At 44.1% G+C, this 27,595-nt stretch overlaps 1 protein-coding gene across 1 annotated transcript in view; it reads left to right on the top strand.

The window, feature by feature from the left end:
* The window catches only part of MANBA (mannosidase beta), a 907,503-nt gene that overhangs the window by 827,242 nt on the left and 52,666 nt on the right, over nt 1–27,595 (top strand). Inside the window, exon 15 of the mRNA XM_069630691.1 lies at nt 9,284–9,426. Within this exon, the coding sequence (XP_069486792.1) occupies nt 9,284–9,426 (143 nt within the window). The remainder of the gene's footprint in view (nt 1–9,283; nt 9,427–27,595) is intronic.

Here is a 27,595-nt window from a genome sequence, read left to right as displayed (position 1 = left end):
CGAGTCATTAGGATATAAAGACTGGAAATATAAGATACTTTACCTTCTATGTGATCCAGCATCTTGATAGAAGAATAAGTCTTGGGGGAAGGAGCACTACCCCAGTCTTGGAACTTTGAGGTTTTGAACATTTCTTTTCATCACCTTATTGACAGTGAACTTGTGAAATTTTCTGTTTATTGAGAACTCCAAGAACACGGTTTCCTTTAGTAAAGAACGCTGTTGCACAGTTATCTTAGAATGTAAGTGTTAGGGATAGACGTAGGTTTTGACACGACAGTGACAGACATTTTACTTTCAGACTTCCTGACATTTTTATTAATTTGTTTTGAGACAGGGAAACCCCTCATAGTATTTAGGGATAGCGAGGCATTTTTTCCAAACCTTTTGTGTTAATAAAAGTCTTTGCCCAAAAATATGCCACCATACTTCTACACCCTTACACTTGGCAATAGGGTTTGCATTATTGACAAAAAAGATATCTGTTACCGTAATTGACAGACTGGGAATGGTTTCAGCCCTAGTGATTTTGTTAGCAGAATTGTTCCAATTATTGTTCTTATAATGTCATTTCTTTACATCAATGTCCTGCAATCTCACTTGAAAGTTATACTGCGAGATATTACAGGCACGTTGAATACATGAATGTAATGGATAAAATATAGATTCTTAAGTGTAGGAACATATGAAAATATAAAGAACATGCCACTTTCTGCCTACAGAAAATTCAATGGGCCTCATTCTAAGTTTTCCAGTCAGGAAACAACGATGCCAGTAAGCTTACCCGGCACCATTCTTTCCGGACCGGCAAACTACGGGTTTGCCTGCGAAAGCCGCTAGTGCCCGACTGGTCTCACCCTGCCGGGCACAGTGGCCATGATAGGCAGGCAAAGCTGCCACGGAAGCACCGTGGTCCCCATTCCCATAGAGTCCAATTGGACAATTTGCCGGCACCTGACTTTCCGGGCCGCCGGGGTTGTAATCCTCCGGTGTTACAGAGAAGTCAGGCGCCAGTAAATATTTGTGGGTCCACCGGTATCAGCAGCACGGTTACCGCCGGACCCGTAGCGAGGCCCAATGAATTTGGTTGTCAGCATTGTTGGCAAGAATACTTTAGAAGGATGTCTGTGGATAGGCTGTGTGTCTGAATACTTGAAAATTCAATTAATGCACTTAGAACGGAGCAATAAAGATGTGCCTTTTATGCTCTCTGTAAAACCTTCAGTTTGTTGGTATCTTTTACTTTCCTTCCTCCTCTCCTAAAATTATTCAGAAATTTGGCACAAAAAATTATTAAACAAGGTTAAGCGATGGTATGCTTTACTATATAAACTGTGACATGTCCGTTCCCTCACGCCTTTACACCTCAGACAATCTGCAAAAACCTACTCACATACATTATTCTACAAAGAGGCCAACCATTCCGTCTTGTAACGAGGTACATTGGAAGCTGGTTTCAAAATATACAAATTGTTTATAGAGTGGCACATGTGACAGAGCCCCTCAGTGCGTTTAGGGAGTAGAATGAGAGGGGCCAAGAGGGCCTGGGTTCACCATCTGCAAGTGATGCGACCCTTGATGGAGGTGTATTGGATAACCCTTAGTCCCTGTTCCCCATTCTCGACCTTGAGTTTAAGACAAATCAAACGCCTCTAAACTTGACGGTAGAGACAGAATTGGAAAGTCCAATGAAGCCTGGGATTCTGTGGTATCTGGGCATTGATTGCAATTATGGCTTTCAGCTTCTGGCCGAGAGAAGGGTCATACATGTGGATTGTGATCTGCACTGCAGCTGTTCACATGCTCACCTGTAAATGGGGAGAGGGTGGTGTAAAGAATTGGGAACACGCACCAGTCACAGTCGGGGGTGACAAGAGGCAAAGATACTTGAGAGGCTCGTAGAGGAGGTCACTGGAAATCAAGAAAAGGAGGGAGTTCACAGAAAAGGGCTGAAGACGGTAAAGATGGTATAGGTGTACAGTGCGGTCCAGTGGAAGCTACCAATATTGGTCCTGCCCACAAGGCTAACAATTAAAAAGGGGTTTTGAGAGGTTGGAGGCCATGTTAATGGGGCCAGAGCTGGGAAGTAACCAGGGTATCAAAGCTGAGAGCATTAAGAGCCTTGAAAACTTATGCCTGAGCACTGTTACAGCAAAGCGTGACTATTCCAAGCAGTTAAGCGAAAATAAGAATAGTCATAAGTTAGCTGGAAGACCTCCACTATGCCCAACTAAAGTGTACTCGCTGTTTTGTAGAATGTAGCAGTGGTAACAATGATGATTGTGAGGGAGTCCCACAGAGTATTCAGAGACTGGTGTAACCACGGCTCTTTGTACCCTATGGGCAGCGCCCTCGGAAAACCGTCAAGGGGAAGAAAACCTGTCGCAGATGGCAGAATGAATAATGTTATTCACAGATGGAGGAGGATGGTATCTTGTTGAGTTCCAGAAAAGAGAGTCCTCCTGTTGGCAAGAATTAATCTGGAGTAAACCGACAGACAGGAGCCTTCTAAAAGCAGAAGGCAGTTCAGGCTCAATAATTGTAATCCGTATTGGTTTGGGGCTAGATGAGAAGTAAGAAGCAAGGCAAAGAAGAAGAGTACAGAGGTAGCGATAGTAAAGAGGTACAGAAAGGAGTGAAGAGGAAGAGAAAAGGAATCGAACGTGAGGATAGATAGAATGCACAGCACAAAGCAGAAGCTTAGCATGCGTGGTAGATAGCTGGGAAATAGAGCAGATCGAGTCGGAACAAAAAGGGGTTACGAATGGAGAAGAGGAAAAGAATAAGAACTGGGCTAGAAGACAAAAAAGAATAAGAGCCGTGGACGGTATCTGGATAAGGCACTGCAGAATAATACAGCAACTTCACAATGGAGCGTTGTAGCGACGCACCTTCGCCATCGGTTCATGGGCATATATTACAAACAAGCAGTGAGATTTCTTCCGTCCGCCATCTTGGAAAGAATTAGACTGTAGTAATGAACATCTGTGTATGGTATCAAGGAGGCGCTATCTTGGAGCCAGTTTAGAGAACTGTGGATGATACTTTCTCCATTTAATACATAAGGATCGGGATGAATTCCTAACTTTCAGGGGAATTCAACTGAGTGTGCTTAAGAAATTTGGCTGGGAAGAGAACCAGAGACTAGTTGGGACAGAAACATTGCTAGATTTGCCAGAAGCCTTTATCCATATGTTTGTGTGGTAAATGAGCTACAACCCATCAAAGAACACAAGTAAGGTTGCCTCATTGGGATCCAAAGTCTGACGATACATCTAAGCAAGAATTTTGGAGAAACTGATCGCGGGAAAGCTTGTCAGGAAATCCGAGCCTAAAGCGCGGCACTTGCCCAAAGTCCAACCAAGAAAGATGATTCTTGGAGACTAAGAACCTTACGGGTTCACTGAGAGCAGAAGCCCAAAGATGTCCAAGACGTGCAACATATAAGGATCCTATGGTGGTTTCACAAGACGCTGAGCTAAAGCCCGACTCTGGAGGGACGCAATAGCAGTGGGTCTGCCGTTCCACATAATGGCCTTGGCTGAGTGGCTCATGATGTCTTCAGCGTGAAAATCATTCCAGGACAGATGGGTGGAAAAATAGAATGCCAATGGTAACCAAACAGCCACTGCTCAGCTAGCAGCTGCCAAGAGGATTTCCTGAACCTACGAAGCCTTAAAAACTGTGACGGACTTTGATACTGTTTGTCAGTAGAGGTCAGCCTTGGCTGCCTACAAACAGTTTTGTAGTAGGACTTTGGATTCGGAATTAGTCCTTTCTGGAGCTGCGTTGTGTGTCTTGTGACCATTGCTTGACTTATTATAGTTATCTGTGAACCGTCTTTTACAGAAGATCATCAGATTTGGCTACCATTACTCCAACCCCTCCCGGGCTTTGACCTCAAATAGAAACCTCTTGTTTATCCTGGCGTAGGAGACACATAAAATCTGGGGGGGACAGGGTACTCCTTGGGGACTTTGCTTTCTTTATTTATTTATTGTGTTTTAGTCAAAGAACTCGACTTTTCGCAACATTAAAATTAAAATAGCAGTACGTATTAAATTACAAATATCAACACTGTATAAAACAAGAGAAAAGAAGAAAAGAAAACAGAATAAAATGAAAGGATGCAGCAGCAAAGAACATGTCTTTATATGTGGCATTTCTGGATTTATCATCTGACTATGAGCTCATGGTAAGAGAGAGGAAATAACAATTACTTCCAGTGGGCCACAGCATGGCGCCAGCTCGTTAAGAGGCAGATCACCTGTAAGTGGATTCCTGCCAAATAAAGGAGTTGCAGCCTTTTCTACCAACTGCAAGTTGCTACTTTTTTTGTGTGGGCCTCCGGGGAGTGCTGGGTACAGCAAACAAGGAGGATGAGCGATCGCAAGCCCACCCCCTTATAAGCACTCCCCAGGTCAGCGGCCGGATGCGTTGGACCCGGGGGACGTCTAGTAAGTGGGGTGTATGTGGACCCAGGGGGGTGGCCAAAGAGGCAGCCCGCAATGTGGGCTGCCCCTCTAGCGCTCCTGTGAGGGCCGGGCCAGCGTCTCACGATGAATCTGGTCCCTCTTATTCCATCTCATGCTGGCTTTAGAGCCTAGCCTTTCTTTGCCTTTATTATTCTGAATGCAGAGCTGGACTCTGTTCCTTTCTCGTTTAACATTTGCTGCAAAGCCTGATCTATTTGATTCTCTCATATGTCACTAGGACGGCAGAGCATGGGTCCTCTGCCCTGTTACACTATTCAAAGAGCCCCTCTGACCTTTCTTTGCCTCTCCCTTGTCTCACTGCTTGCTTAATACATACCTCCTTGCTTGAACACTCAACATATTCTCCCTAACACAGCAATGGCAGCTGCAGTCTATCTTAACTGCTATTTCTTCTGTGCCTTGAATTGGCCTCTTATTTCCACTTTACTGTCTGCCGGGGAAAGGCATTTGCCAGTCACTGCCATAATGGTTCTACCTGGCCATAAGAGGGCAACAGCTAGCCAATATTTGAAGAACATGGGCATATTATGCCAGAGTCTGGCAACTGTCTTCCTAATGCCTACACAAGAGGCACAATTCTTGCCTTTGTTTCTAACAGTAATTCAGTGGATGAAGAAACGCGAGAGCACACATATTGCTTATAATTGAAGGCGATGATGTCTTACTTGGTTAAGACATTTTGATCACACCAGGAGCTAATTTCCAGCTGCAATTAAGCAACTACCTTTTAGACTTCTGGCTTTGAATAATGTTAGTATCACCTGGAAAGCACAGAGGTTGCTCAACAGGGTTCCTGGGGGACGAGGGGTACCCTACTCGTGGGCATGGGTGATTGGAGGGAATTCTTGCCCTGGTTTGGAGCCTGGCCCTTACAGCCATGATGGGGGGATGGGCCTATTACTTTTGGTCGTACGTACCCTTTGAGGGTGGGCAGACATTGCCTCCTGCTTTAGCCCACTAACAGCACTGCTTTGCAACTTTATCACACATACCTGTCAGATGGCATGTAACTCAATGCTACTAATGTTATCAGCCTCGAAAGTCTGGAATCCTTTGCCACATCAACTAGGGTCCAGGCTTGCCACCTGAGACTTACCCATGTCTGAGTCGGCGTCTGTCGCCCTGTGGGGAAGACACACACAGATAGAGCAGGGTACGGTGCCCTTGTGGGATTTTCACACTTCTTCCTCGGGGTGGGCACAATTCACTCCGCAGAGAAAGTGGGACATTCTGGGCAACATTCTCCCACTTTGACAATGTAACCCAAAGAGCTAAATTGACCATTTGAAATATCTCTGTCGAATTATTATTCCACAATCCACACTGATGGGTTTAAGCACCTGTTTAATGTGAGATGGCAATTAAGGGCATTTGCCAACACACTCAAGAAGCACAGGACACCCTCTTACCAGTGACATGACATGCTCACTCATTCTAATCACGAATTGGCATTTATCTGGGGTCAGGTTAAATGTATTTATGTATTTATTACAGGTGTACCATCACGCAAAAACCACAAGCATCAAGGTGCAAAGTAAACTGCATGGAGTGGACCACTTCCATTGGCACAAGTTTGTACTTTTCCGCCACAAAATTGAAGATTTAGCATAAAAGACAGGTGAAATCACATTGCTTTTCCTCTCTGGAAGAGTGTAAATACCTCGCACAATTAGCGATTGCTGGCGGAATTGACAATGGCTTCCTCTGGACTCCGCCCGCTTTTACCAGGTTTAATTTCCAAGGAGATCCCAGAGGAATCCCTTTCCTTATTTCCAGCATGAGAATCAATGCTTGCAGTAAGGCTGCATTTGTCTGGTGGAGCAGGAAATACAGGGGGTCCTGGTGTGTCCACTCGGCTCCCGATCTCCACCCAGAAAATGCACGAAAATCTGGCCAATTAGAAAAAGCGACAGTAATAGTGTTTTCCACCACTTTTTCTGAACCAATTGACCTGGAAAATGCTGTGGTGCATCGGAAGCTGAATGCATTCACTCCACATATTATCCCACTGGAAGATTAAGGCAGGTGCTGAACACAGGTGTTACATATTCCTGTGCACAATCTGCTTTTGGAGCATTAACTCACTGAGCTACCTTACAAATGATATCTGTTCTGGGGCTTTACCGTCTTAACCCCTTAACTGCCATGGGTATTTCTGCCAAGGCCTTTTTTGTTGATTTCGGCATGTCGCCATTCAATCCCTTGTAACTTTTTTGTTACATAAGATATCTTGGCCAAATTTGGCCCCTTTTTTCCCCAAATGTAGGCGGTTGTAACGTTTCGGACTTTGCCGGGGATTGTGGGTAATAAATTCTGGGGCAATTCGCGCAAGTCAGACCTCTGTGGATTCCCACGGGTGTCCTCTTTTTGGAAAAGCATGAGGTTCCCTGTTTTCCTTGGTGGCTTCGACACCATAGGCCCAAATCTGTATGTTGTCCACATGAGCAAAATATGCTCTGCCGAAAGGCTTGGGGTTACGAGTGGGTTAGCCTTTTCCCTTTGCGCCCAAGTAGGTGCACCCACACATGTATGGTATCGTTTTCATTGGGACACCTGTGGGAATGCAGGATGGTAGGACATGTGTTGTTGGTGGTGTGTTTCGGTGGGTGTCCAGAGTGAAATGTCTGAAAATTGTGGTTTTTTTCCACGAAATGTCAGACACATTTCCCTCTGCCCACCCACCGAAACATGCTGCCAACAACAGATGTCCTACCTTCCCGCGTTCCCACAGCTGTCCCGACGAAAACGGTACCTCATATGTGTGGGTGCACCTACCTGGGCGCAAAGGGAAAAGGCTAACCCAATGATAACCCCAATCTAGCAATCTGCCCCCAGGGAGGGCTACATGAGATGCCCCCCATACATTTGGGGTGGGGGAGATGGCCACCCCCTTTCCACTAATAACATCCATGCTGTTTCAGTGGCCCCTCCACACCCACCCAAAACAAGTTATAATTTGTTTTATTTTTGTTTTGCCCGTTTCCTAGGGGCAGATCGGCACATGTGTGTGGCCATCTGCCCCCGGGGGAGCAAAACATACTGCCCCAGGCTTGGGGGCCAGATCTGCCAATATTTGCAGTGGCCTCTCCCCCCCACCCCAAATGTATGGGTGGCATCTCATGTACCCCTTCCTAGGGGCAGAAATCTGCCCCCAGGGTGGGCTACATAAGGTGCCCCCATCCACTCAGGGAGGGGGGAGAGGGTCACCCCCCTTTCAAACACAAAGAATCCTGGTGGTCTAGTGGGTTCCCCCGGTCCCTCCACCCCCACCCAAAACAAGATATAATATATTTTTTGTTTTGCCCCTTCCCTAGGGGCGGATGGGCACATGTGTGTGGCCATCTGCCCCCGGGGGGGGGGGGGGGCAAAACGTACTGCCCCAGGCTTGGGGAGTGGCTCTGCCAATATTTGCAGTGGCCTCTCCCCCCCAACCAAAATGGATGGGGGCATCTCATGTACCACTTCCTAGGGGCAGAAATCTGCCCTCAGTGAGGGCTACATAAGATGCCCCCCATCCACTTAGGTTGGCGGGAGAGGGCCCCCTTTCAAACACAAAAAAATCCCGGTGGTCTAGTAGGCCCCACCGGTCCCCCCACCCCAACCAAAAACAAGTTATAATAATGTTTTATTTTTATTTTTAGTTTTTCCCCTTCTCTAGGGGCGAATGGGCACATGTGTGTGGCCATCTGCCCCCAGGGGGGGTCAAAACGTACTGCCCCAATATTGGGGGGGGTGGGTCTGGCAATATTTACAGTGGCCTCTCCCCCACACCCCAAATGGATGGGGGGCATCTCATGTACCCCTTCCTAGGGGCAGAAATCTGCCTCCAGGGAGGGCTACATAAGGTGCCCCCATCCACTTAGGGTGGGGGGGGAGAGGGCCACCCCCTTGCAAAAATCCCTTGTGGCTAGTGGCCCCACCCGCACCCACCCCCACCCAAAACTACATTAAAATAAATATTTTTTGTTTAGTTTGCCCCCTTCCCTGGGTGCAGATGATCACCCATCTGCCCCCAGGGTATTGCCCCCATGCTTTGGGGGTCGGGGGGAGGGGCTGCTTACATAGTAAGCAGCCCCTCCCCCCACTTCAAAAACAGATCCCTCGACACACTAAACATATTCTGGGGGGATAAATGACATAACATCCCCCCCACTTACAATTGTGGGGGGGATTTATTCCCTCGGTCCCCCCCATGTCCTACGCCCAAGATAGAGTCTCATGTCCTTTTATTAGTTTGATTCCCCAGTCTGCGACACACAAAACTGTAAATGCAAGCCTATGTCCAAATGTATATAATTCTAGCTCAGAGGTAATTGTTCTGAATATCTCTTCACAACAGAACATGTTGTCCGCCTTTCCTGTGCCTTTCTTCCTGTCCACAAATTGCAAAAGGCCATTTATTTACACTACTGCATGCATGCTTCCCGCTTCTCTTCCTTTAATAGCTGAGTGAGTATGCTTGAAGTCTTGCTGGCACTGTTCATTACTCAGTGCAAAAGCCAAGTCATGTTGCCATGCACCACTAACTGTAGTGAGACTACACCTTTAAACGGACTAGAAGTGACAGAACATACTTATTATCATCAGATTGTTGATGCAAAGAATTGAGTTACATGTGAAAAATTATTACATTTCTGAGCAAATGGTATGGTGTTATTTCAAAGTTTTTTTTTAGCTCCTTGCATTTATTTTGTAACACATCTCTTGCATCTGTCGATGATCAGTACTGCTTTGTATTTTCACAGGTTGATTTTACAGACTGTCTCCTCTTGTTAATGTCTCCCCAGAGTATGGCGGCAAATGGAAAATGCTTCATTATTTGGCACAGCATTTTTTTGCCCCTGTGTTGCCGATAGGATTTGAAGATGATGGAGTGTTGTACATATACGGCATATCAGATCTTCATCAGGACTACGCATCCAAGCTTGTTGTAAGTATGTAAGATTTTAGTTTGGGTGGGCATATTGACTATGATTAGTTTGTTCACTCTTCTGCACATTTGGGGTGGGTCCACAATATTAGCTGGATCTAGTACTTAAACAATGGCACAAGAAATGGAGAGGATAATATTAAGTTGAGCAACAGATTAGTGCATGTTATCTTATACTTATGTGAACAATCCCTGCTAAGTCTGTGTTACACAAAAATTAAAGGAGTTAGCAGAGAAGGGACAGGCTTATGTCACTACCTGCGAATCAGAAGACTGCCAGGTCCAACAATCATCGGGCACCTCCAGCACTCCTAACGTTGAGCTGCTCTTTCCTTTGCCGATTTTTTCAATCATTTTGTCCAATTCGACCTGGATGGGGGGTCCTCGGCAAGTGGAAGTGGGACACTGACGGATGAGAAATGGTATCCCGCTTCCTATAACACGTTTTCCCCAACCTACCACGAAGGTTACTGAAAAACACTCTACCCTCCTACCTTTTACGATGCATATACCAGAGCCATTTACCTGACATGTCCCAACACAAGGGTCAGGCAAATGGCCATAACTGCACACACCTGGCGGCCCTTTCTCTTCCCCACAGGGATAAAAGGTGGAGCACAAGAGCACAATACGACCGCAAGACGAGAGAGCTAACTCAGCACGGCAGTTCAAGAGGAAGAGAATGACGGCGTGACCGAGAGGGTGACAAGGAGAGACGCGACCTTGCCATTTCTGACTAAGGCCCATGAAACCTCTGCAGAAGGAATTGTAAGACCGCGAACAATAGCCAGCGTGTGTTGCAGTAGATGTCAACGGTACACTGGGCCCTCCTCTGCTGATAATCAAGCCGGGGTAAAACGCTGGTCTCCGTGGTACCAACCTTGACTCCAGAGAGCAGAAAAGCCAAGGGGTTCATCACAACCCCTTGGCTTTTCTCCCTTGGCATCTCCCCTCGAGCCGATAATAAACCGAACTGTGTTGAAGGAAAGTAGCAAACGGCTAATTGACCTGTGAAAGTGCAAAGATACCAGAAGGGGGAAAACCAGCAACAGAGGAGTTGGGCACCACGTGGGTGCTCAGTCAGGAAACTCTGGTCAATTACCCGATTGTTCAAACTACCGTTACCAGAAGGCCTTGGGAAAGGCAAAAAAGGGTCAAAGTGGTCACAATAGAGGGGTCCAGTCAAATCCTCTGTACAGTCGAAAGTCTTTGACCGACAGTTGATTGTGAAGCTAAGGGAAGTGAATCCTGCATTGCAAAAACTTATTGAGAAAATGTCCGATTTGACAAAGTTGGCAAGAGTGAACCTGAAGGAGGGATGCCGATAAACAGGGGGCGGAGTCTAAAGTCCTAATATACAGAGTGTTGACAAGAGTGAACCCGGCAGAGGGATGTCCACAGTGAACTGTGTAAAAAGACATTAAGATTTGTGAATGTCACAGAAGAAATTGTGTTGAAAGTAGGGGTGTACCGAACTTCGGCTTCGAGTAAGTATTCGGCCGAATTCCGGCTGAAAAAAGGCTATTCGGCTCCGGCCGAATAGTTTCTTGCTATTTGGCTCTTGCCGAAGAATTTGACATTCTCATTTGAATACAATGCAACATGAACTCATAAAGGCAAATATAGACTTCAGTTTGCAAAACTGAATAGAATTAGAGCAGACATATTGCTATCACACAGCTGAAAAATATCTTAAATTGTAATTTGCTCTTTAGGGCATGTTTGTTACAGATTATTAGACAAAAAAGGTGCTCATCTTTTATACTTAGCCTGCAACAATACAGGAACATCTTTTCTTTTGGTGAATGTTTATATGCAATGTGCACTTTTTTCAGTTGGAAAAAACAAACTGAATGAAATGTGGATAGATACTTTCAGTTCCTGTCATGTGACTTCCCATTGCTTACGTCATAGTACCCCCTTTTCATTTTTTTAAAGACTTGAGTCCTGAGTTTAACATTATCTGATATTTTATCAGGAATTATAAGTTGCATATGTTTGTGTATTGGCGAGAAAGAGTGGCTAGGATAAGTGAAAAGTGAGCAGCATTTGTTTGGGTGGGGTGAATAGTTCTGAAATGGAGTTTACGCATTTCACATTTCCTCTTGACCTGTGTCCTGCATGAGCCGGCATGAACCATTTTATATGTTTCTATGTATGTGAGCTGCAAAGAAATTTCGAAACTCGACCGCATCGACTTTGCAACTGGATAGAGAATGCAATGAATCTGATTCACAAAGGCAGTCCTTTTGCATTTGTGAAGCCTCTTACTTTAACTGGCACTGAATATGCAACAATCTTCTGTACGTTTGGTCCCTTCATTTTGGTTAAATCTGCTTTATTTCTGGCTCTTATACTTTAAATAAAGATGCAACATTAATTACAACAAAGAGAAATACAACTATAGAATGCTTTTAAAATGGTGCTTTATTTGTTTTTTTAATAAGTGTGTTTTTTGAAGTTTGGAACATGATTTATTAAATAAAGCAACTATTCGGCTTCATAATCAGCTTCGGCCGAATAGTTGACAAACTATTCGGTATTCGGCCGAATACTAAATATGCTATTCGGTACAGCCCTAGTTGAAAGCAGTAGTGAACCCGACGGAGGGAAACTAACATTCAAGAAGGGTCTGAGCCAGGAAGAGGGGGACCCAGGGGTGAAAAGGCATCACCCATCGTACAAGCAGAACAGAACTTTTGTTTATTATTTTGGAACACATCAGGTCCTCGGAGGCAAGGGACTTTTTGTGGAAAGAAACTTAACCACTGAAGGCTCTAGTAGCTGAGAGCTGAACTGTTGGCGCTGGGAAAGCTCGAGCGTGTGCTGTGCTACGGAGGCCTGCCTTGTCCCGTGCTCAAAACGTGGGGAAAGGAGACCCCGACAACCGCATCCTGACTTATTATTTGTGAAAACTTCCTTCTTTCTTAGAGCATTATGCCACACTTCTTTTTGTATTTAGCGTAAGGATTGGCAATAGGTTTTTTAGTATAGGCCCTTTTATTTGACAAGACGCCACTCGGGCTGCCTTATTATTTTATTTCATGGTTGTAGCTTGCTCCCATCTTAGATTTAGGTTTAGATCAGGCATTTTTCCAACCGGCATATACAGTTTAATAAACATCCTCGAACTGTGATCACTTGTGTCTGCCTTTACTGTTGCCACCGTGAGTTCCTTACACTATTGAAATCTCAGCCGGTCAGATTGCCATATGCAAGGCTCTGTTTGTCCTAAGAGGCAATCATTAAATTTGTCCGTCTGATCCTTAGGTGCTGACACTGTATCATCTCGGTCTGTGAAACAATAACCTAGAGATAGGTCAGGCAGTGAGTTTTTAGAGAAATTGTGCAATGCATGCAAGTTGTTATTTTTTGTCAGTGTAACCTGGGGTATAGAAATGTATCTTTGACGTTAATGTAAGATGACGTTTTGTCTACAGTGTCTTCACATGCAATAGATACATGTGTGCAACACCTAAAATTCAGCCACTGGCACTTACCGGAATATGGATACGTTTTTCAGAGAATGGCTCCTCCATTTTCTTTCTGTGGTTACAGAGGCCCCACCATAGTTGGGACTTAAAGAAGGTGCTGTTTGAATTTTTTTGGTGCCAGCCAAGTCTAGGCCTTCCCAGCTAGAGAAGCCTATACAGTGTGACAGGAGGGTGCACCAGCTGTAGTGCTCATTTGCTGCAATGGTTCTGAATAATTTAATTCCGGTGGCAGCTACTGTTTCTTTTTGTAGAGGGAGCTGGAACAAAGCCAAAGGGATCCAGTGTGCCCGCCCCAAACTATTTTAAAATAATGGGTTGAAATAGTGCATTTTGCTACACAATTGTTTAAGAAAAACTAGTAGACAGCCGTACAATTTGCGATTGGATCTGCAGGAAAACATCAATAGACGCCAGGAACTGAACATAAGATTTTCATGATCCCTGTGCCCACATTATATGCCAGCGTTATCACTGCAAAAATACTTTGATTATGTTATATTCTGCTGTCATTACCATGGTCTCCAGTTGGTCTAGCGGATCCAAAAAAGAGGTGGTGAGGGGATACGAGAATGGGGAGAGAGGGAACAACATGCAAGATAGCTTTGCTTTTGTGTTGGTACATGCAGATCAGAAGTAATCATTGGCTGTTGTCAAAGTGTCCACAATATTGGCCAGCAGTGCCACTGTAAAACATTCAGGCATGCTGTTCCCACACTATAAGCTAGCACTGATACTATAAAATATACTTTCAAGATCACTATGCCCACCGTGTATGTCATCATTGCACTGTACAACACTTTCATGAAACTGGGCCCACAGTATATGCAACAGTAACGTTTCAAACACTCATTAATTCTGTACGCACCATGTACGGCAGCATTGCATTTTAAAACCTTTTGATGATTGCACTGTAAATCACTTTCATACTTTCAGTATGCAATGCCCTTTATATAAGCCAACATTGCATTTAAAAACACGTCCATGCTTGCATGCCCATAATATATGCAAGCATTAGATTTTTTTTTAAAGTTTATGATCTTCTGTCCACAATATATGCCAGAATTACTCTGCAAAACACTTTCATAGTGAAGTGCCCTCAACATATACCAGGATTCCACTGTATAACACTTTCATGATTCTGTGCCTACAATAATTTCCATTATTGTGTTTTAAATATTGTAATGATTCTGTGTTTACAGTGCATGTCAGTATGCCTTTGGAAAGGACATTAATGCTGCCAGGACTGTGAAAACAAAATCAAAATATCGAGGCTGAGTACCCCAAAAGGAAATGCACTGAACACAGGTTACAAAGGAACATACAAGGTACTTTATTTTATACTGAATCCAGTTACTAAGAACAGAGCAAAAATCAGATAGCTATCGGCCCTCAGTGCAACACAAGGACTCCAGCGTGGTTCAGTGTGTTCAGTGAGAGATGCTGTACATTAGAATGCATTGGTTTTTATACTCTTTGTGAGCACAATGTCCAGCCCCACTTTGGGTTAATATTCCACTAATACATCACCGATATAGGGTTCATGCCAAGTCTCGCACATCCACATATGACTGGTTTACTTTTAATACATATATCAACAAGCCTATACGGCAACTGTGTATTCAGGGATTTTCCATGTAGGTCTTCTCAAACATTAATACAATGTACTTAAACAAGTTTTCTACGTTCAGTATTTGAATACATTGTTCTTAACGTATGCTCGTGGATTAGTTTCATTGCACGAGTAATCCTTTACACACAGGTCAACGAAGGACAAGGTCTCAGTTCACAACCTCAACAAGTGGCCTGGAGGCAAGTTACATATTAGCTACATACAGAGGTCAAGACGGCCATGTTGTATTTCGAATGACATTGTCCACCATTTTACCTCACAGGGTGACTTTACAAAGCGAACCTAAAATGGCGAATTGACCTAAAATGGCAGCTTACATTGATTCTTAGGTCAGGACCTTGCAACACGGATTCCTTCGCAAGCGACTTACAAGCAGCTTGGCGTAGGCCAATGTACATATATTTATTGCGATAGGAGGCACGATATAATTTCTCATTTGACAAACCCTCCTTTTGGGCTATGTCAAGTGCTAAATCTACTTTGGATCTCCTTGCAAATAACTCCATGATCATCATCCATGCACCCTGAATCGCTGTCGGAAATATCTATTGCCATTAGGTCATTCGCTAAAATTTCTTTCAACACATATTCTTTGGAAGTTTTATCTGGGGCATACACTTTATGTCGTATCGTACCTATCGCTTGTGCGCAACATCCCCCTAGCATCAAACATAAACTAGGTAGACACTGAATACAGCAACAAAGAATCAACAGGATTCCCAAAATAATCAGCAAGACTGAAAGTACCTTCCAACCCCAAGATCGCAAGAAGTCCCAGAACCAAGCGCTAAGATCCCAGTTTCCCTCGGGAACATGCACTTCTGAACTAAGGACGTGCAGATTCTGTATTGCCTTGAAGATGGTTGCGGAGGAATCTGGTACGAAAACACAGGAAGCGGACCTCACTAATTTACACACTCTACCATGTTCAGCCAGAATGACATCTAATGCCATCCGGTTTTGAAGTGCGACTAGTCTTATCGTCTTTTGTTCTAATGTCATATTATAGAGTATGTACGTGGTCCGGTTGATGGTTCTTTCCAGTACTCTCGCTAGTCTTCTGATATCTTCGGAATTCGCTATCTGCCCCCAAAATGGCACACCTGATTTTGCTATATCTCCCAAGATTTGTGCTGGGGTGTCACCATTCTAGTCCCGCCGTGGACGAGCCTTTGAAACTTCTTTTGTACTAGCTATAAACACCCCAGGTAACAGGATCCCTAAATAACAGGTTCCCTGCCAGTCCCTGGGCAACCATGGGAATGCTACATTACCGCAGACAAAGTAGACAGGTTCGCCTACATACAAAGGTCTGTTTTCCCCAGTCAAATTTGCAACGTTGGCACAACCTAGAAAATCTCCCATTGACTGAGTTCCATTCCTCTGTATGCAAAAAGAAACTGAATCGGGGCTATGATTAACAGTGTAAGAAGGAGGCATGGCATCCTTATTGCCTATCGGAGCCATCTTAAAGGAAATCAAAGATTGGAAAGGACGAGACAGTCTATCAGAAGGCCTAATAGAAGCAACGTTAGGATTACTCCTGTTTGCGAAAAGCCAGCATCCCAGGGGAGTCAAAACGTTTCTCATAACTATTCAAATTGCTGCCATCAAAGTTCCCTGAGATGCTATCATTCCAACGGCCAAAGAACAGTGCTCTAAGAGAAGCATAGCAAGCAGTTGTCAAAGGTAAAGGATGAATATACCAACCCAGCCCCTTATCCCCGTGTTGCGGTAAATGTGAGCAGACCCAACAGTTAGACTTATTAAAAATGGCATGCGTAACATTCATGATAAGTAGTAGAGTATTATTGTGGTACCTTTGTCTATGCTGAGAGTCCCAAGGGGACAGAGTATGCAAATGCACAAACGGAGTAGGAACAGTAGATATACTTTCAGTGGGCAAAAAGGATTCTAAAGGATATATTTCCTCAAGGTACCACAATCCTAAGACAGTGACTATTAAAAACCCAAATATCATTGTAAAAACACAGCAATACATTTTCGGGTCACAGTCATGTTGTCCATTGTCCCGGTTGGTCACCCCCTCATTTACAAGTCCCATACGAGCGGTAGCGGTGGCAGGCATTGTAGTCTTCAAACGGAAACCCCCAATGTTCGTTGCTGGCGACTTCCCGGTCGGGCGACTTCTTAGTCCTTCCACAGCCCTAGCCAACAGAATCCCCTTTCTCAAATTTGGGCAAAAACAAGCCCTCGATGATCCTTTTCTTCTTCGAATGCACAGCCGAACCGTGCCCTAAGTCTATCAGATGCACAGCAAAACCGTGCCGTAAGTCTATTTTCTTGCACGCAGATTGTACCTTACTTTTCCCGGTACTGATTGATCCGGAAACAATGTGTCGTCACTTCCTGTTGGAAGCAACGTATCAGAGACAAGTGAAGATGGCGAATTTGAAACAGCAGTTTCCGGATGCAAAATTTTTGGAGAGTGTGGAGACAAAATGGCGGCTTCACCAAGCCTCACGGGCTCAGAGAGATTCTCCGACACACTCTTGGCGCTATTTACTGATTTGGGATCGTTGGTTGCAGCATTAGCGAGGGGTTCTGTTTCTTCTGTAATGTGTGGCACTGGGTGAGGAAGTTTCTTAACGTGGGATGCGTGGATCCAGTTCTTTCTTCCAGAGACCCGCACCGCTGTTTGGGTGACCAACAGGACCTGGAACGGGCCACGCCAGCGAGGCGCAAGGCAGGAAGAGCGCTCAAATGCCTTGATGAGCACCCAACTTCCAGGCCGTATACTGTGGCCCGGGCCCTCGTATCGCACAGGTAGAGCTTCTCGTACCGTGTGATAAATCAAATACAGGTTTTTAGTCAACTAGCTGCAATAATCTGAAAGTAATACATTTTCAACATTTCTCAATGAATTGCATTTAGGAAGGTTCCAGATATTGGCAGGTCTTCCCATTACCATCTCAAATGGAGAGAGCCCAGTCTTAGTTTGAAGGGTTGTACGCATGGATAATAGCACGATCGGTAAGGCGTCCGGCCATTTTAGTTTGGTGCCGGCACACATCTTAGCGAGCTTGTTCTTGATGATACTGTTGTGTCTTTCTACTAGTCCGGCGCTCTAAGCATGTCTGGCCGAATGGAACCGTTTGTCAATCTGTAATGCCGCACATATCTGCAGAATTACAGCAGCGACAAAACGTGGACCATTGTCCGACCAGATAACTCTTGGTAGCCCGAAACGCGGGAAGTACTCCTTCAACATGGTTTTCGCAGTAGTCATGGCTGTAGCATCTTTGCCGGGAAAAGCCTCAACCCATTTACTAAAAGCACAGATGACCACCAGCCCGTACTTCATATTGTTGCACCGCTCCATTTCGATAAAATCAAAGTGAATAACTTCAAAGAGGACAGAGGGTGGCCCAAAACTTCCCCTTGGAGTTGCTGTCCCCTTTCCCACATTGTGTTGTAGGCAAATCGTGCAATCCTGGTCGTAGCGCTGGGAAATTTTCGAAATTTTGTCATTTGCCCAAACTTTCTCTAACATTTTTGTCATTTTCTGGGCACATACATGCGTAGGACCATGGGCCATGATGACCATCATCACTATATACGCGTCAGGGAGTAGCCATTTCCCTTCCGCTATATCCACCCAACACCTGTCATCATCAAGTTTCCCCAAGCCTTCAGCCCACCTCTTGGATTCTTCTAACGTGGCATCAGCTTGGATATCCCGTACACACCCAACACCCTCATCCATTGCATAAGCATTTACAGTCTCCCTTGAAACATACATCTCCGTAAGGGGATCGGTAGCAGTTTGTCTAGCTATCTGATCAGCGAAAGCATTCCCTTTCCCTATGGCATCTGTAATCTTTCGATGTGCTGCACATTTCATAACTGCTAACTGAGTAGGGAGCGCAAGCGCTGAGAGTAGTTGTACTATTAGGGAGCCATGTTGGATTTTAGTGCCGTGTGAAGTTAGGAACACTCTCTCCGACCAAAGTCTCCCAAAGTTGTGAACCACCCCAAAGGCATACTGACTGTCAGTATATATATTTACTGCAAGCCCTTCGGAAAGTTCGCAAGCTTGGGTCAATGCTATAATCTCTGCGGCCTGGGCAGAATAATGCGTGATTCGCTTAGTTTCCACAACCGTGCTTAATGTGGTGATTGCATAAGCAGCTGTGGATGCACCATCCAGAAGTTTGAAGCAAGAGCCATCACAGAACAGCTCTCCTTGCGGATTATCCAAAGAAGTGTCTTTCAAATCCATTCTACCCTTTGTCTCTTGTTCGGTAGTATACAGACAGTCATGTGACTCTTCATCGCCGCAAGTAGTATCTTGCAGGAAAGGTAGGATTTCAGCCAGATTAAGAACACAACACCTCTTAATTTGAATGTGAGGAGCAAACAAGATCAATTCATATCTTGTCAACCGTGCAGAAGTGAGGTGTTGCGTTTGGGTTCGGTTCAGTAGAACATCTACAGAGTGAGGCACCATCAGAGTTAGATCATGGCCTAGGACCATTCCCTCACTCTGTTTTACAGATGCAGCAGCAGCAGCGACAGCTCGCAAACATCTTGGCAAAGCTCATGCTACAGGATCAAGGGTGGAAGAAAAGTAACCGCACTGCCTATTCTTCCCTTCATGCTCCTGCGTTAATACAGCCAAAGCACATCCATCACATTCATGCACAAACAACACAAAGGCCTTTTCATAGTTTGGTGTGCCCAAAACTGATGCCGAGCATAATGCAGTCTTAAGCAAGTCAAACGATTGCTGGTGTTCCGCGTTCCACGGCAATGGCGAAGAAATGCCCTTCTTTGTCAAAGCCAACATCGGTTTGATTACTAGTGAAAACTTTGGGATCCACAACCTACAGTAAGAATCCATACCTATCAAGGCTCTAACTTCCTTCTGTGTATTTGGGACAGACATGCCAGAAATGTGTTTTATTCTTTCAGGTGTCAATATTCTTCCCTCCTTTGACAGGAGATAGCCTAAATAGGTGACCTCCTGGCAACAATATTGAAATTTTTTAAGCGAAGCTTTGTGACCATGCTTAGCTAGATGGATAAGCAATAACACAGTGCCCTCCTTACAGGCGCTCTCAGAGTCAACAGCTAAAAGCAAGTCATCAACATACTGAAGCAATGTACAAGTAGAGGGCAATTCAAGGGTATCAAGCTGTTCTTTCAAAGCCCTACTATAGATGCTAGGACTCTCTGTGTGCCCTTGAGGTGCACGAGTAAATGTGAACGAGCGTCCCCCTAAGGTGAACGTGAACAAGTATCTACTATCCTTGTGTATAGGAATACTACAGAAATCATTCTTTAGATCCACAACACTAAAGTAAGTAGCTGTAGCTGGAATCATGGTTAAGATTGTCGTCACATCAGGCACAATTGGAAATTGTGGAGCGACGACTTTATTAATGGCACGTAAATCAATTATGAAACGGAATGGAATTGCAATGTCGCCTTTCTTGTACACGGGTAAAATCGGACTATTGCACAAACTTCCTGAATTTTCTTCAATCACCCCGCGATGCACAAAATCGGAAACAATGCATTTCAAAGCTCGCTCGCTCTCAACTGAAATCTTATACTGGGGAATGCGTGGCAGCTCCATTCCGTGTTTCAAAACTATCTTAACAGGTTCAATCTGTAAAACACCGACATCATTGTCGTCAACAGCCCATAAGCTCTCTGGTACATTAATTAATTCTGGCGGCAAAGGTCTAGTCAAGAATTGCGGGACAGAAAATTGCTGTGGTGAAATTGTCAAACGCACTCCATCAGAAGAACAATAAATCACTGCATTTAATTCTTTTAACAGATTCAACCCCAGCAAGTTCTCTCCACAATTCGAAGTCAACAGAAATGGACAGTGGTCCGTAAAGGGACCCAAAGAAATGGGTACCGGCAAAGAAACCGGACAAACAACTGGTGTGCCAGAAAACCCTACAGAAACATTGGTTTGCCCTGACAGTGGAATGTTTGGAACCCGCAAATGATGAATGGAACACTTCTGTGCTCCAGTGTCTATCAAAAACTGATGTTTCCTATTTCCCACCACCATTTCAACGTAGGGACTTTTCGATTGACGGGAACAGGCGTAGGTTCCAAACCCTGCTTTGGGCAATCCTAGCGAAACAGAATGTCATCAAAAGGAAGCTCTTCAGATAAATATGCAGCGGAAGGATGATCAAATATGTTCCTGGTGTCCACACTTGAAATCTGATTATCCTGTGAAAAAGGCTGCTGAGGATCCTGTGTAAACTGACCTCTACCAGGGCCCCCCACACCCGGGCGACCTCTGGATCGTCTACCCATATTCCCAAATGTGTTATTCGACCTTTGTCGGAGGACGGGGCTTTGTGCACGCCAATGACCCTCTTGCCGACAATAGGCGCACTGGTTAATGTTCACAGGACCTAAGGGCACATTCCCTTGCGGGACATACTGACCTCTAATCTGAGAACTACCCCCTCTGGGGCCTCTAACAATTTGTTGTAATAGCACTTTAGTCTTCAAATCACTTTTTCGTTTTTCAACTCTATCTTTTTCATTATTGACACGGTTCTCGTAGTACGGAGCCATGTGCAGTACTTCTGATTGCGATTTCGCCTGCCAAGCGCTCTCAGAAGACATAATTTGTGACTGGATGTCAGGCAGCAATCCACGCACAAATTTGTCCACAAATAACCTTTTCCCACACTCTGTGCCTAGGTCTTGTCCACTGAAATCCGAGAATACCTGTTCGAACCGATTAAAGAACTCGGTAGCACCCTCAGACTTTCCTTGGACACAGGCCGTAAGTTTGTCCCAAATAATTCTTTTCTCTGGAATTATGGTTTTTAATTTTGCAATAATTCTATCAGGCAAAGTTAGTATTACCTGGGGTGGTCTTTCACCAGATGGCCTTTCTCCATCGAGTCTAGTTATATTCACCCATGTATCTCCCAACCATGGTACGTCGTCTATCGTTCTAACTTGTTTCCACAAATCTACGGGCAGGAGTGCAGGGAATAACAAATTAATATCACCTAAGGTAAACACTGAGGATTGCAAGACCGACTCTATTTCTTTATAGAATCCTGTCGGATTTTTCCTAATATCAGGAATAGATTGCCTAATAGTATTCACTTCCTGTCTTGAGAACGGGACGTCAACGAACTGTGATACATAATGTGCAGGAAAGTCCACAGCGACTATACCTCGTGCAGCATCGGCCGCAATCTCAACCTTTGGGACAATTTTCGGAGGAACCTCTCTCATAGGCAACTGAGAAGTAGGTGGCTCCGGACGCTTACTAAGCAACAGAGCTAAATCGAGCGCTAAAGCAGTCGAAGAAGTGTCAAGTGAAAAAGCTCTCTTATAAATACTCAATAACTCTGTGGGACAACTAATCTTACTTTTTACACAATCATCCTGTAGGTATTCTACCATTACCTGTATCACTTTCCTCTGCATTTCTGGCGTATACTGACTGTGTCATATACTTCAACTGGAGTTATCAACATATCCAAAATCCATGTAAGTGCGTCCTTCGTACAAATTCGTGCTTCCTCAGATATCGATTTACGACAAGGAAGGAACCGTTTCCGCACATACATACTTTCCCCCTCGTCATCCTCATTCTGCAACTTTTCTAACTCCTTTCTATACCCAAATAACCTCTCGACATGCTCATTTACTTTCTCCCCAGTATCTCTAGAAAACGCTAAAGTGTTTAGATCCCTTAACCCTTGCGGGAGATCTGTATTATTTAATTTTCCCCACATTACACATAAATGAATCCCTAAACCTTCAATAAAAACATTTTTCTCAGGAAAATTATCCATATTACAAAGTGTGGCAAAAACATTAGCTTGATCATCTCTCTCCATACAATGCTTAGCCCATGCAATCAAATCACGTTTCTTCTCTAGTGGTACAGTATTGCGAGTGACAACCTTCGACCCTGCACCACGATCGACTACAAGCGGCTCAGGACCACTTGGAAGAGAGAGAGCAGGCAAATTCAATGGAGGCAATGTAACTGGTGCGAAAAGAAGAGGTGGAGAAGCCGGAGGAAGGGGAACATTAGGAGGAGCAGGAACAACGGGAATAACAGCAAGTAGAGCAGGAATAGCAGGAGAAAGAGGCAAAGCAGCAGGAAGAGGAACATACGGAGGTGGCGCAGAGGCACCAGGCCTTCGTTGATTTAACAATTTGTCTATAAATTCATCGGAAGCATGGAGGTCTTTGGAAGGATAGATTTTTTGAATTCCAAGTGAGAAAGCCCTATCCATATTCCTAGTCGATTCAGAATCTTTATCTTGGTCATACAATAATGCCTTTTCGGTGTTAGTCTTATGACGGCGCGCATGTTTTTCTCTTCTTTTAAGTTGCTGCAATGCTTCTTTTTTTCAATTCTGCAAAACATCAAATGCTGCAGGTCTAGCCTTTTTCTTTTATAGAATTGACTCTAAATGCTCAATACGAGGGATTTCAAAACTGCCATTGATTGGCCACTGAAGTTCGGAGGCATGTCTGGTTTGTCTGTGCCAAATGTCATTAAATACTATACTTCCAATGCCATGCTTACAGTACATAGTACATGCCGGCGACCCCTCCTCTGGTGCGGGACGGCTAAATTCCAAAGATTGTCTATCGCTGCGGAACAAAGCCCTGAAGCAGGTAGACAATTTCCCAGGCATATCAAATTATTGGTGTTACCTGGTCAATAATTGTGTCTGCAGATACAATGCGCCAAATTCAAATTATCTGGGTTGAATTAAGAGTCGGCTCACAACTCACCTGAACAAACCTAAGGAGGTCTGATCGGATTTCAAAGAATCTTACCTAACTAATCTTACCTCGTGCCCGCCTCGAAAAGTGGACCCTCGTCAAGATGCCGTCTCGGACCACAAGCTAATCGTCCAGGGATCGGGTCGGTCAGCGCTGCTGAGGTGTCGCGTCTCGTTCAGTGGGGCCCCTTTTTTTGTCACACCGTCCGATCCTGGTCCGATAGCCTGCGTCAACCCTTCAACAATCCGGCATCAATCTTAAGGGTCCCTATTCGGGCACCAACTATGAAAACAAAATCAAAATATCGAGGATGAATACCCCAAAAGGAAATACACCGAACACGGGTTACAAAGGAACATACAAAGTACTTTATTTTATACTGAATACAGTTAGTAAGAACAGAGCAAAAATCAGATAGCTATCGGCCCTCAGTGCAACACAACGAACTCCAGCGTGGTTCAGTGTGTTCAGTGAGAGACGCTGTACATTAGAATGCATTGGTTTTTATACTCATTGTGAGCACGATGTCCAGCGCCACTTCGGGCTAATATTCCACTAATACATCACTGATCTAGGGTTCATGCCAAGTCTCGCACATCCGCATATAACTGGTTTGCTTTTAATACATATATCAACAAGCCAATATGGCAACTGTGTATTCTGGGATTTTCCATGTAGGTCTTCTCAGACATTAATACAATGTAGTTAAACAAGTGTTCCATGTTCAGTATTTGAATACATTGTTCTTAACGTATGCTCGTGGATTAGTTTTATTGCACGCGTAATCCTTTACACACAGGCCAACGAAGGACAAGGTCTCAGTTCACGACCTCAACAAGTGGCCTGGAGGCAAGTTCCATATTAGCTACATACAGAGGTCAAAACGGCCATGTTGTATTTTGGAATGACATCGTCCACCTTTTTAACTCACAGGGTGACTTTACAAAGCGAACCTAAAATGGCGGATTGACCTAAAATGGCGGCTTACATTGATTCTAAGGTCAGGACCTTGCAACACAGATTCCTTCGCAAGCGACTTACAAGCAGCTTGGCGTAGGCCAATATACATATATTTATTGTGATAGGAGGCACAATATAATTTCTCATTTGACAGGATGACCACCTCGCACACCAAACACACATGCATGCATTTTACAGATATGCACCCCCGCATGCACACGGACACCACACACTCTCAAAGCACATGAATGCATTTACAACGTGTACGTACACAAACACACGTTTCACACTTACCTTTTCAATTAAGTAAGTGTGTCCTGTCCCTTTGGGGGTCCTTTCCGTTTCCAGGTGCCATCATCATTGCTTCAGCTCCTTCTTTCACATTGCGCTGGGTTTTCTGCAAGAACCTAGAGACACTCCATCTTGCTCTGTATGCATCTGCTGAGCCAAGGGAGTCCACTGGGGATATAAGGCTGGGCCTTGGGATGTTGTGGCTAACCTGACCTCCATCCAAGTTCCTCCCCTGGGTGATATATTGTAGCATGTTTTCATTAGGGCTCATTTTTTCATTTTATTTTAGATAGACTATTTTTTTTATAAAAGAAATGTTTTTTTATATTGGATTCTGTTTTTTAACAAACCTTACACAAACCCATTTTTTGTTACACAAATACATTTAAAACAAATAAATGGAAAACCAATGTGCAAATTCATACATTTCCTCACACATAAGGCACACTTTAGTCTTTTATGTAGTCCCTAGTCCTTCAAAGGAATGCCAAACTAAAAAAAGGAACAAACGATATTACGCGATGGATACATCGAACAGGCAAAACATTCATTTAGGTATCTTAAAGCAGCCAGGATTAAGGATGCATGTTTTTATGAAGACAATGTTTTAGGATATTTTTGAGTGGGAATGTGAGGAATTGTTTGAATCCTTTAAGATAGGGTAACGATTTAACCTTTAGCACAGAGCTAATGGGAACTACAAATTGTATCAATTTTAATTTATTTTTCTGCTTGGCATCGGTTATATTATTTTGAATTGCTTTTTAGTATGATTGTGTTGCTAATCATTCGAAATAGGGTCAACATAGTTTTTCCTTTTACATCGTTCTGTTTTGAAAAAAATGTATGTTTTATTTTTAAATAGAGCGAACACTTATTGACTTGTGGCAACATTTGTTAAAAACTTTTGTTTATAATTGTTCATATAGTGTGCGTGCAGTAAGTGTGGAGTAGTATCTTCTCACGTTCTACTAACACCGATCAACATGGAGGTGCAGTCTTCACATGGGGTGTTTATGAGCACATTTTCAACATTATGCCACAAAAGGAATCTTTTGTGGATAAAATAAACACAGTGCCTACACTCAGTCAGCATTGTCAATCAATGCTGCTTGTCATCATGTAATCAGCCAATCGGTGGCCGTTGACCCTCCTCCATGCGTTTCTCCTAATGATGTAAATTCAGGAAATCAACTGTCTGCACTGTCCCTTACATCTGTTGTTTCCCTTCATTAAATACAGGGCATGTTGCAAGGCTCAGTGCAGACTCAGAGTGTGCCACACAGTTATTAAATTGATCTGGTTATCTGAAAGGAGGCCCATCTAATGCATCCTTTAAACCCTCTGTTCTGAAGATGTGCTGCTTCACACCTTAGTTAGGCAGTGCTGAAAGGCCTGTTTGGCTATGTCTTGTGCACCAATCTCTTCCCTCTGTCCAGGCTTCTTAGATGATGTCCCGCAGGTCTGAAGAAGGTGGACGTGACCTAGCAACAAGTACCAACTCACCATAGTGACTCTTGTACTCCTAGACCTGGATCTCCTTCCACCAGACGCCGCTCCCATCCACCTCACCCTTTGCCATGGTGTAAAAATACCTCATGCCATTGAAGAAGAGGAAGAGTGTAAGGGAGAGGATTCCAGTGGACATGGAAAGGACGGTCTGGAATTGGACCGAGGCAGTGCTGCAATTTGGCTTTTTATTTCATTGTAACTTATTTTCATGCTGTTGCGGACAAGCTCTACTGTCTCAATTCTGTGGTACAGACATCCCACGAATCAGGAGGAAAGGGATCTAGGACTATGAGAACAAGAGTCACCACAGTAAGTATCTTTATAAATGGTGAGTATGCTGCTTGGGCCTCTTTCCTAATATTGCCATCTGACTTCTTTCTGTTATGTCTGTCCCCCCCCCCCATTGTCACCTTGTTCCTAAGCTATGGCTGTGAGTCCACCAAAATATAGTGCAGCCATTGTACAAAAACAATAAACAGAAAGGGATTGTGACGCCAAATGCATTCTCCAGTTCGAATTGATAACCAATAAAGTGATGTCAAAGGAAAATGTAAACTTGTGTGATCCTATGAAGCAGATGGTGTAGTCTCCATTATTATAGAGCCCCAACCCACATCAGAAGACAGTAGACACCAGAATGACAATCTGCTATGTTAAAACATATGTGTTCCATGCTCGCAACATCCTCAATTGAACCAATTCACTACAGATACATGATTCCTCTGATACAATAGTTCCACTGGGCCTGGGTCATCTTACCCCAAAAAGCCCTCAACAAAATTCCTTTCTATCGTCTCTCGAGTCAGTGTGAAGTTGAGAGGAACAGGCTGATGCAAGGCGGTGGGGAGGCAATACCAGCCTCTTTGGCTCCACAAGACCCTGCCGCAAAACATGAAATATACAGGCTGATGAGCATGACAATAAAGAGGTTGGGTCAAAGAGTGTTTGCAGTGTATTTCAAAGAAATGTAAAATAATACCCCCAAAAAAGTATATAAACGCACAGGGCTAGGATTCCCTCCATGGAAACAGCAGAAATGAATAAGGCTAGACACACGCATCCATTTGAAAAAGTGGCGCAGCGAGGGAAGAGAAACAAAAATTGTGCAAATGGAAGGGGTGATGAGGTACAAAAGAGTCAGTGAAGGAGCAGAGTAATGGGATAAGGGTCCCTTGAAAAGTTTTGTTTAATTCCAGATACGCCTTCCAACATTCATCTGGCAAATTTAATCTGCCGCATATTCCTTTTTGTAATCTCAAAATCCTTAGGTTTTCATGAAGTATGAGTCAATAACATATGTGTTACTGCGCGTTACAATATTCCAGATACTGCCATGTCAGGTCGATGTTTAATGCTTATCACATTGTGTGTGTGAGAGTGTGAGTGAAAGTACAGGACCGTACGCTGGCTGAGGCAATTGCAGTTCTTCCAGTATATTTAGCAGAGCTTTATTCTTTATTAGAACAGCTAAACCCATTGGTCGAGTTACTCCACACCATATGAAGTACTTCTATGC

The sequence above is a fragment of the Ambystoma mexicanum genome, chromosome 6q (genome assembly GCF_040938575.1).
Source record: "Ambystoma mexicanum isolate Mex_15411 chromosome 6q, UKY_AmexF1_1, whole genome shotgun sequence".
NCBI classification, from domain to species: Eukaryota; Metazoa; Chordata; class Amphibia; order Caudata; family Ambystomatidae; genus Ambystoma; species Ambystoma mexicanum.
Note: the sequence above shows the minus strand (reverse complement) of the source record. Positions and strands in the feature narration are given on the sequence as shown.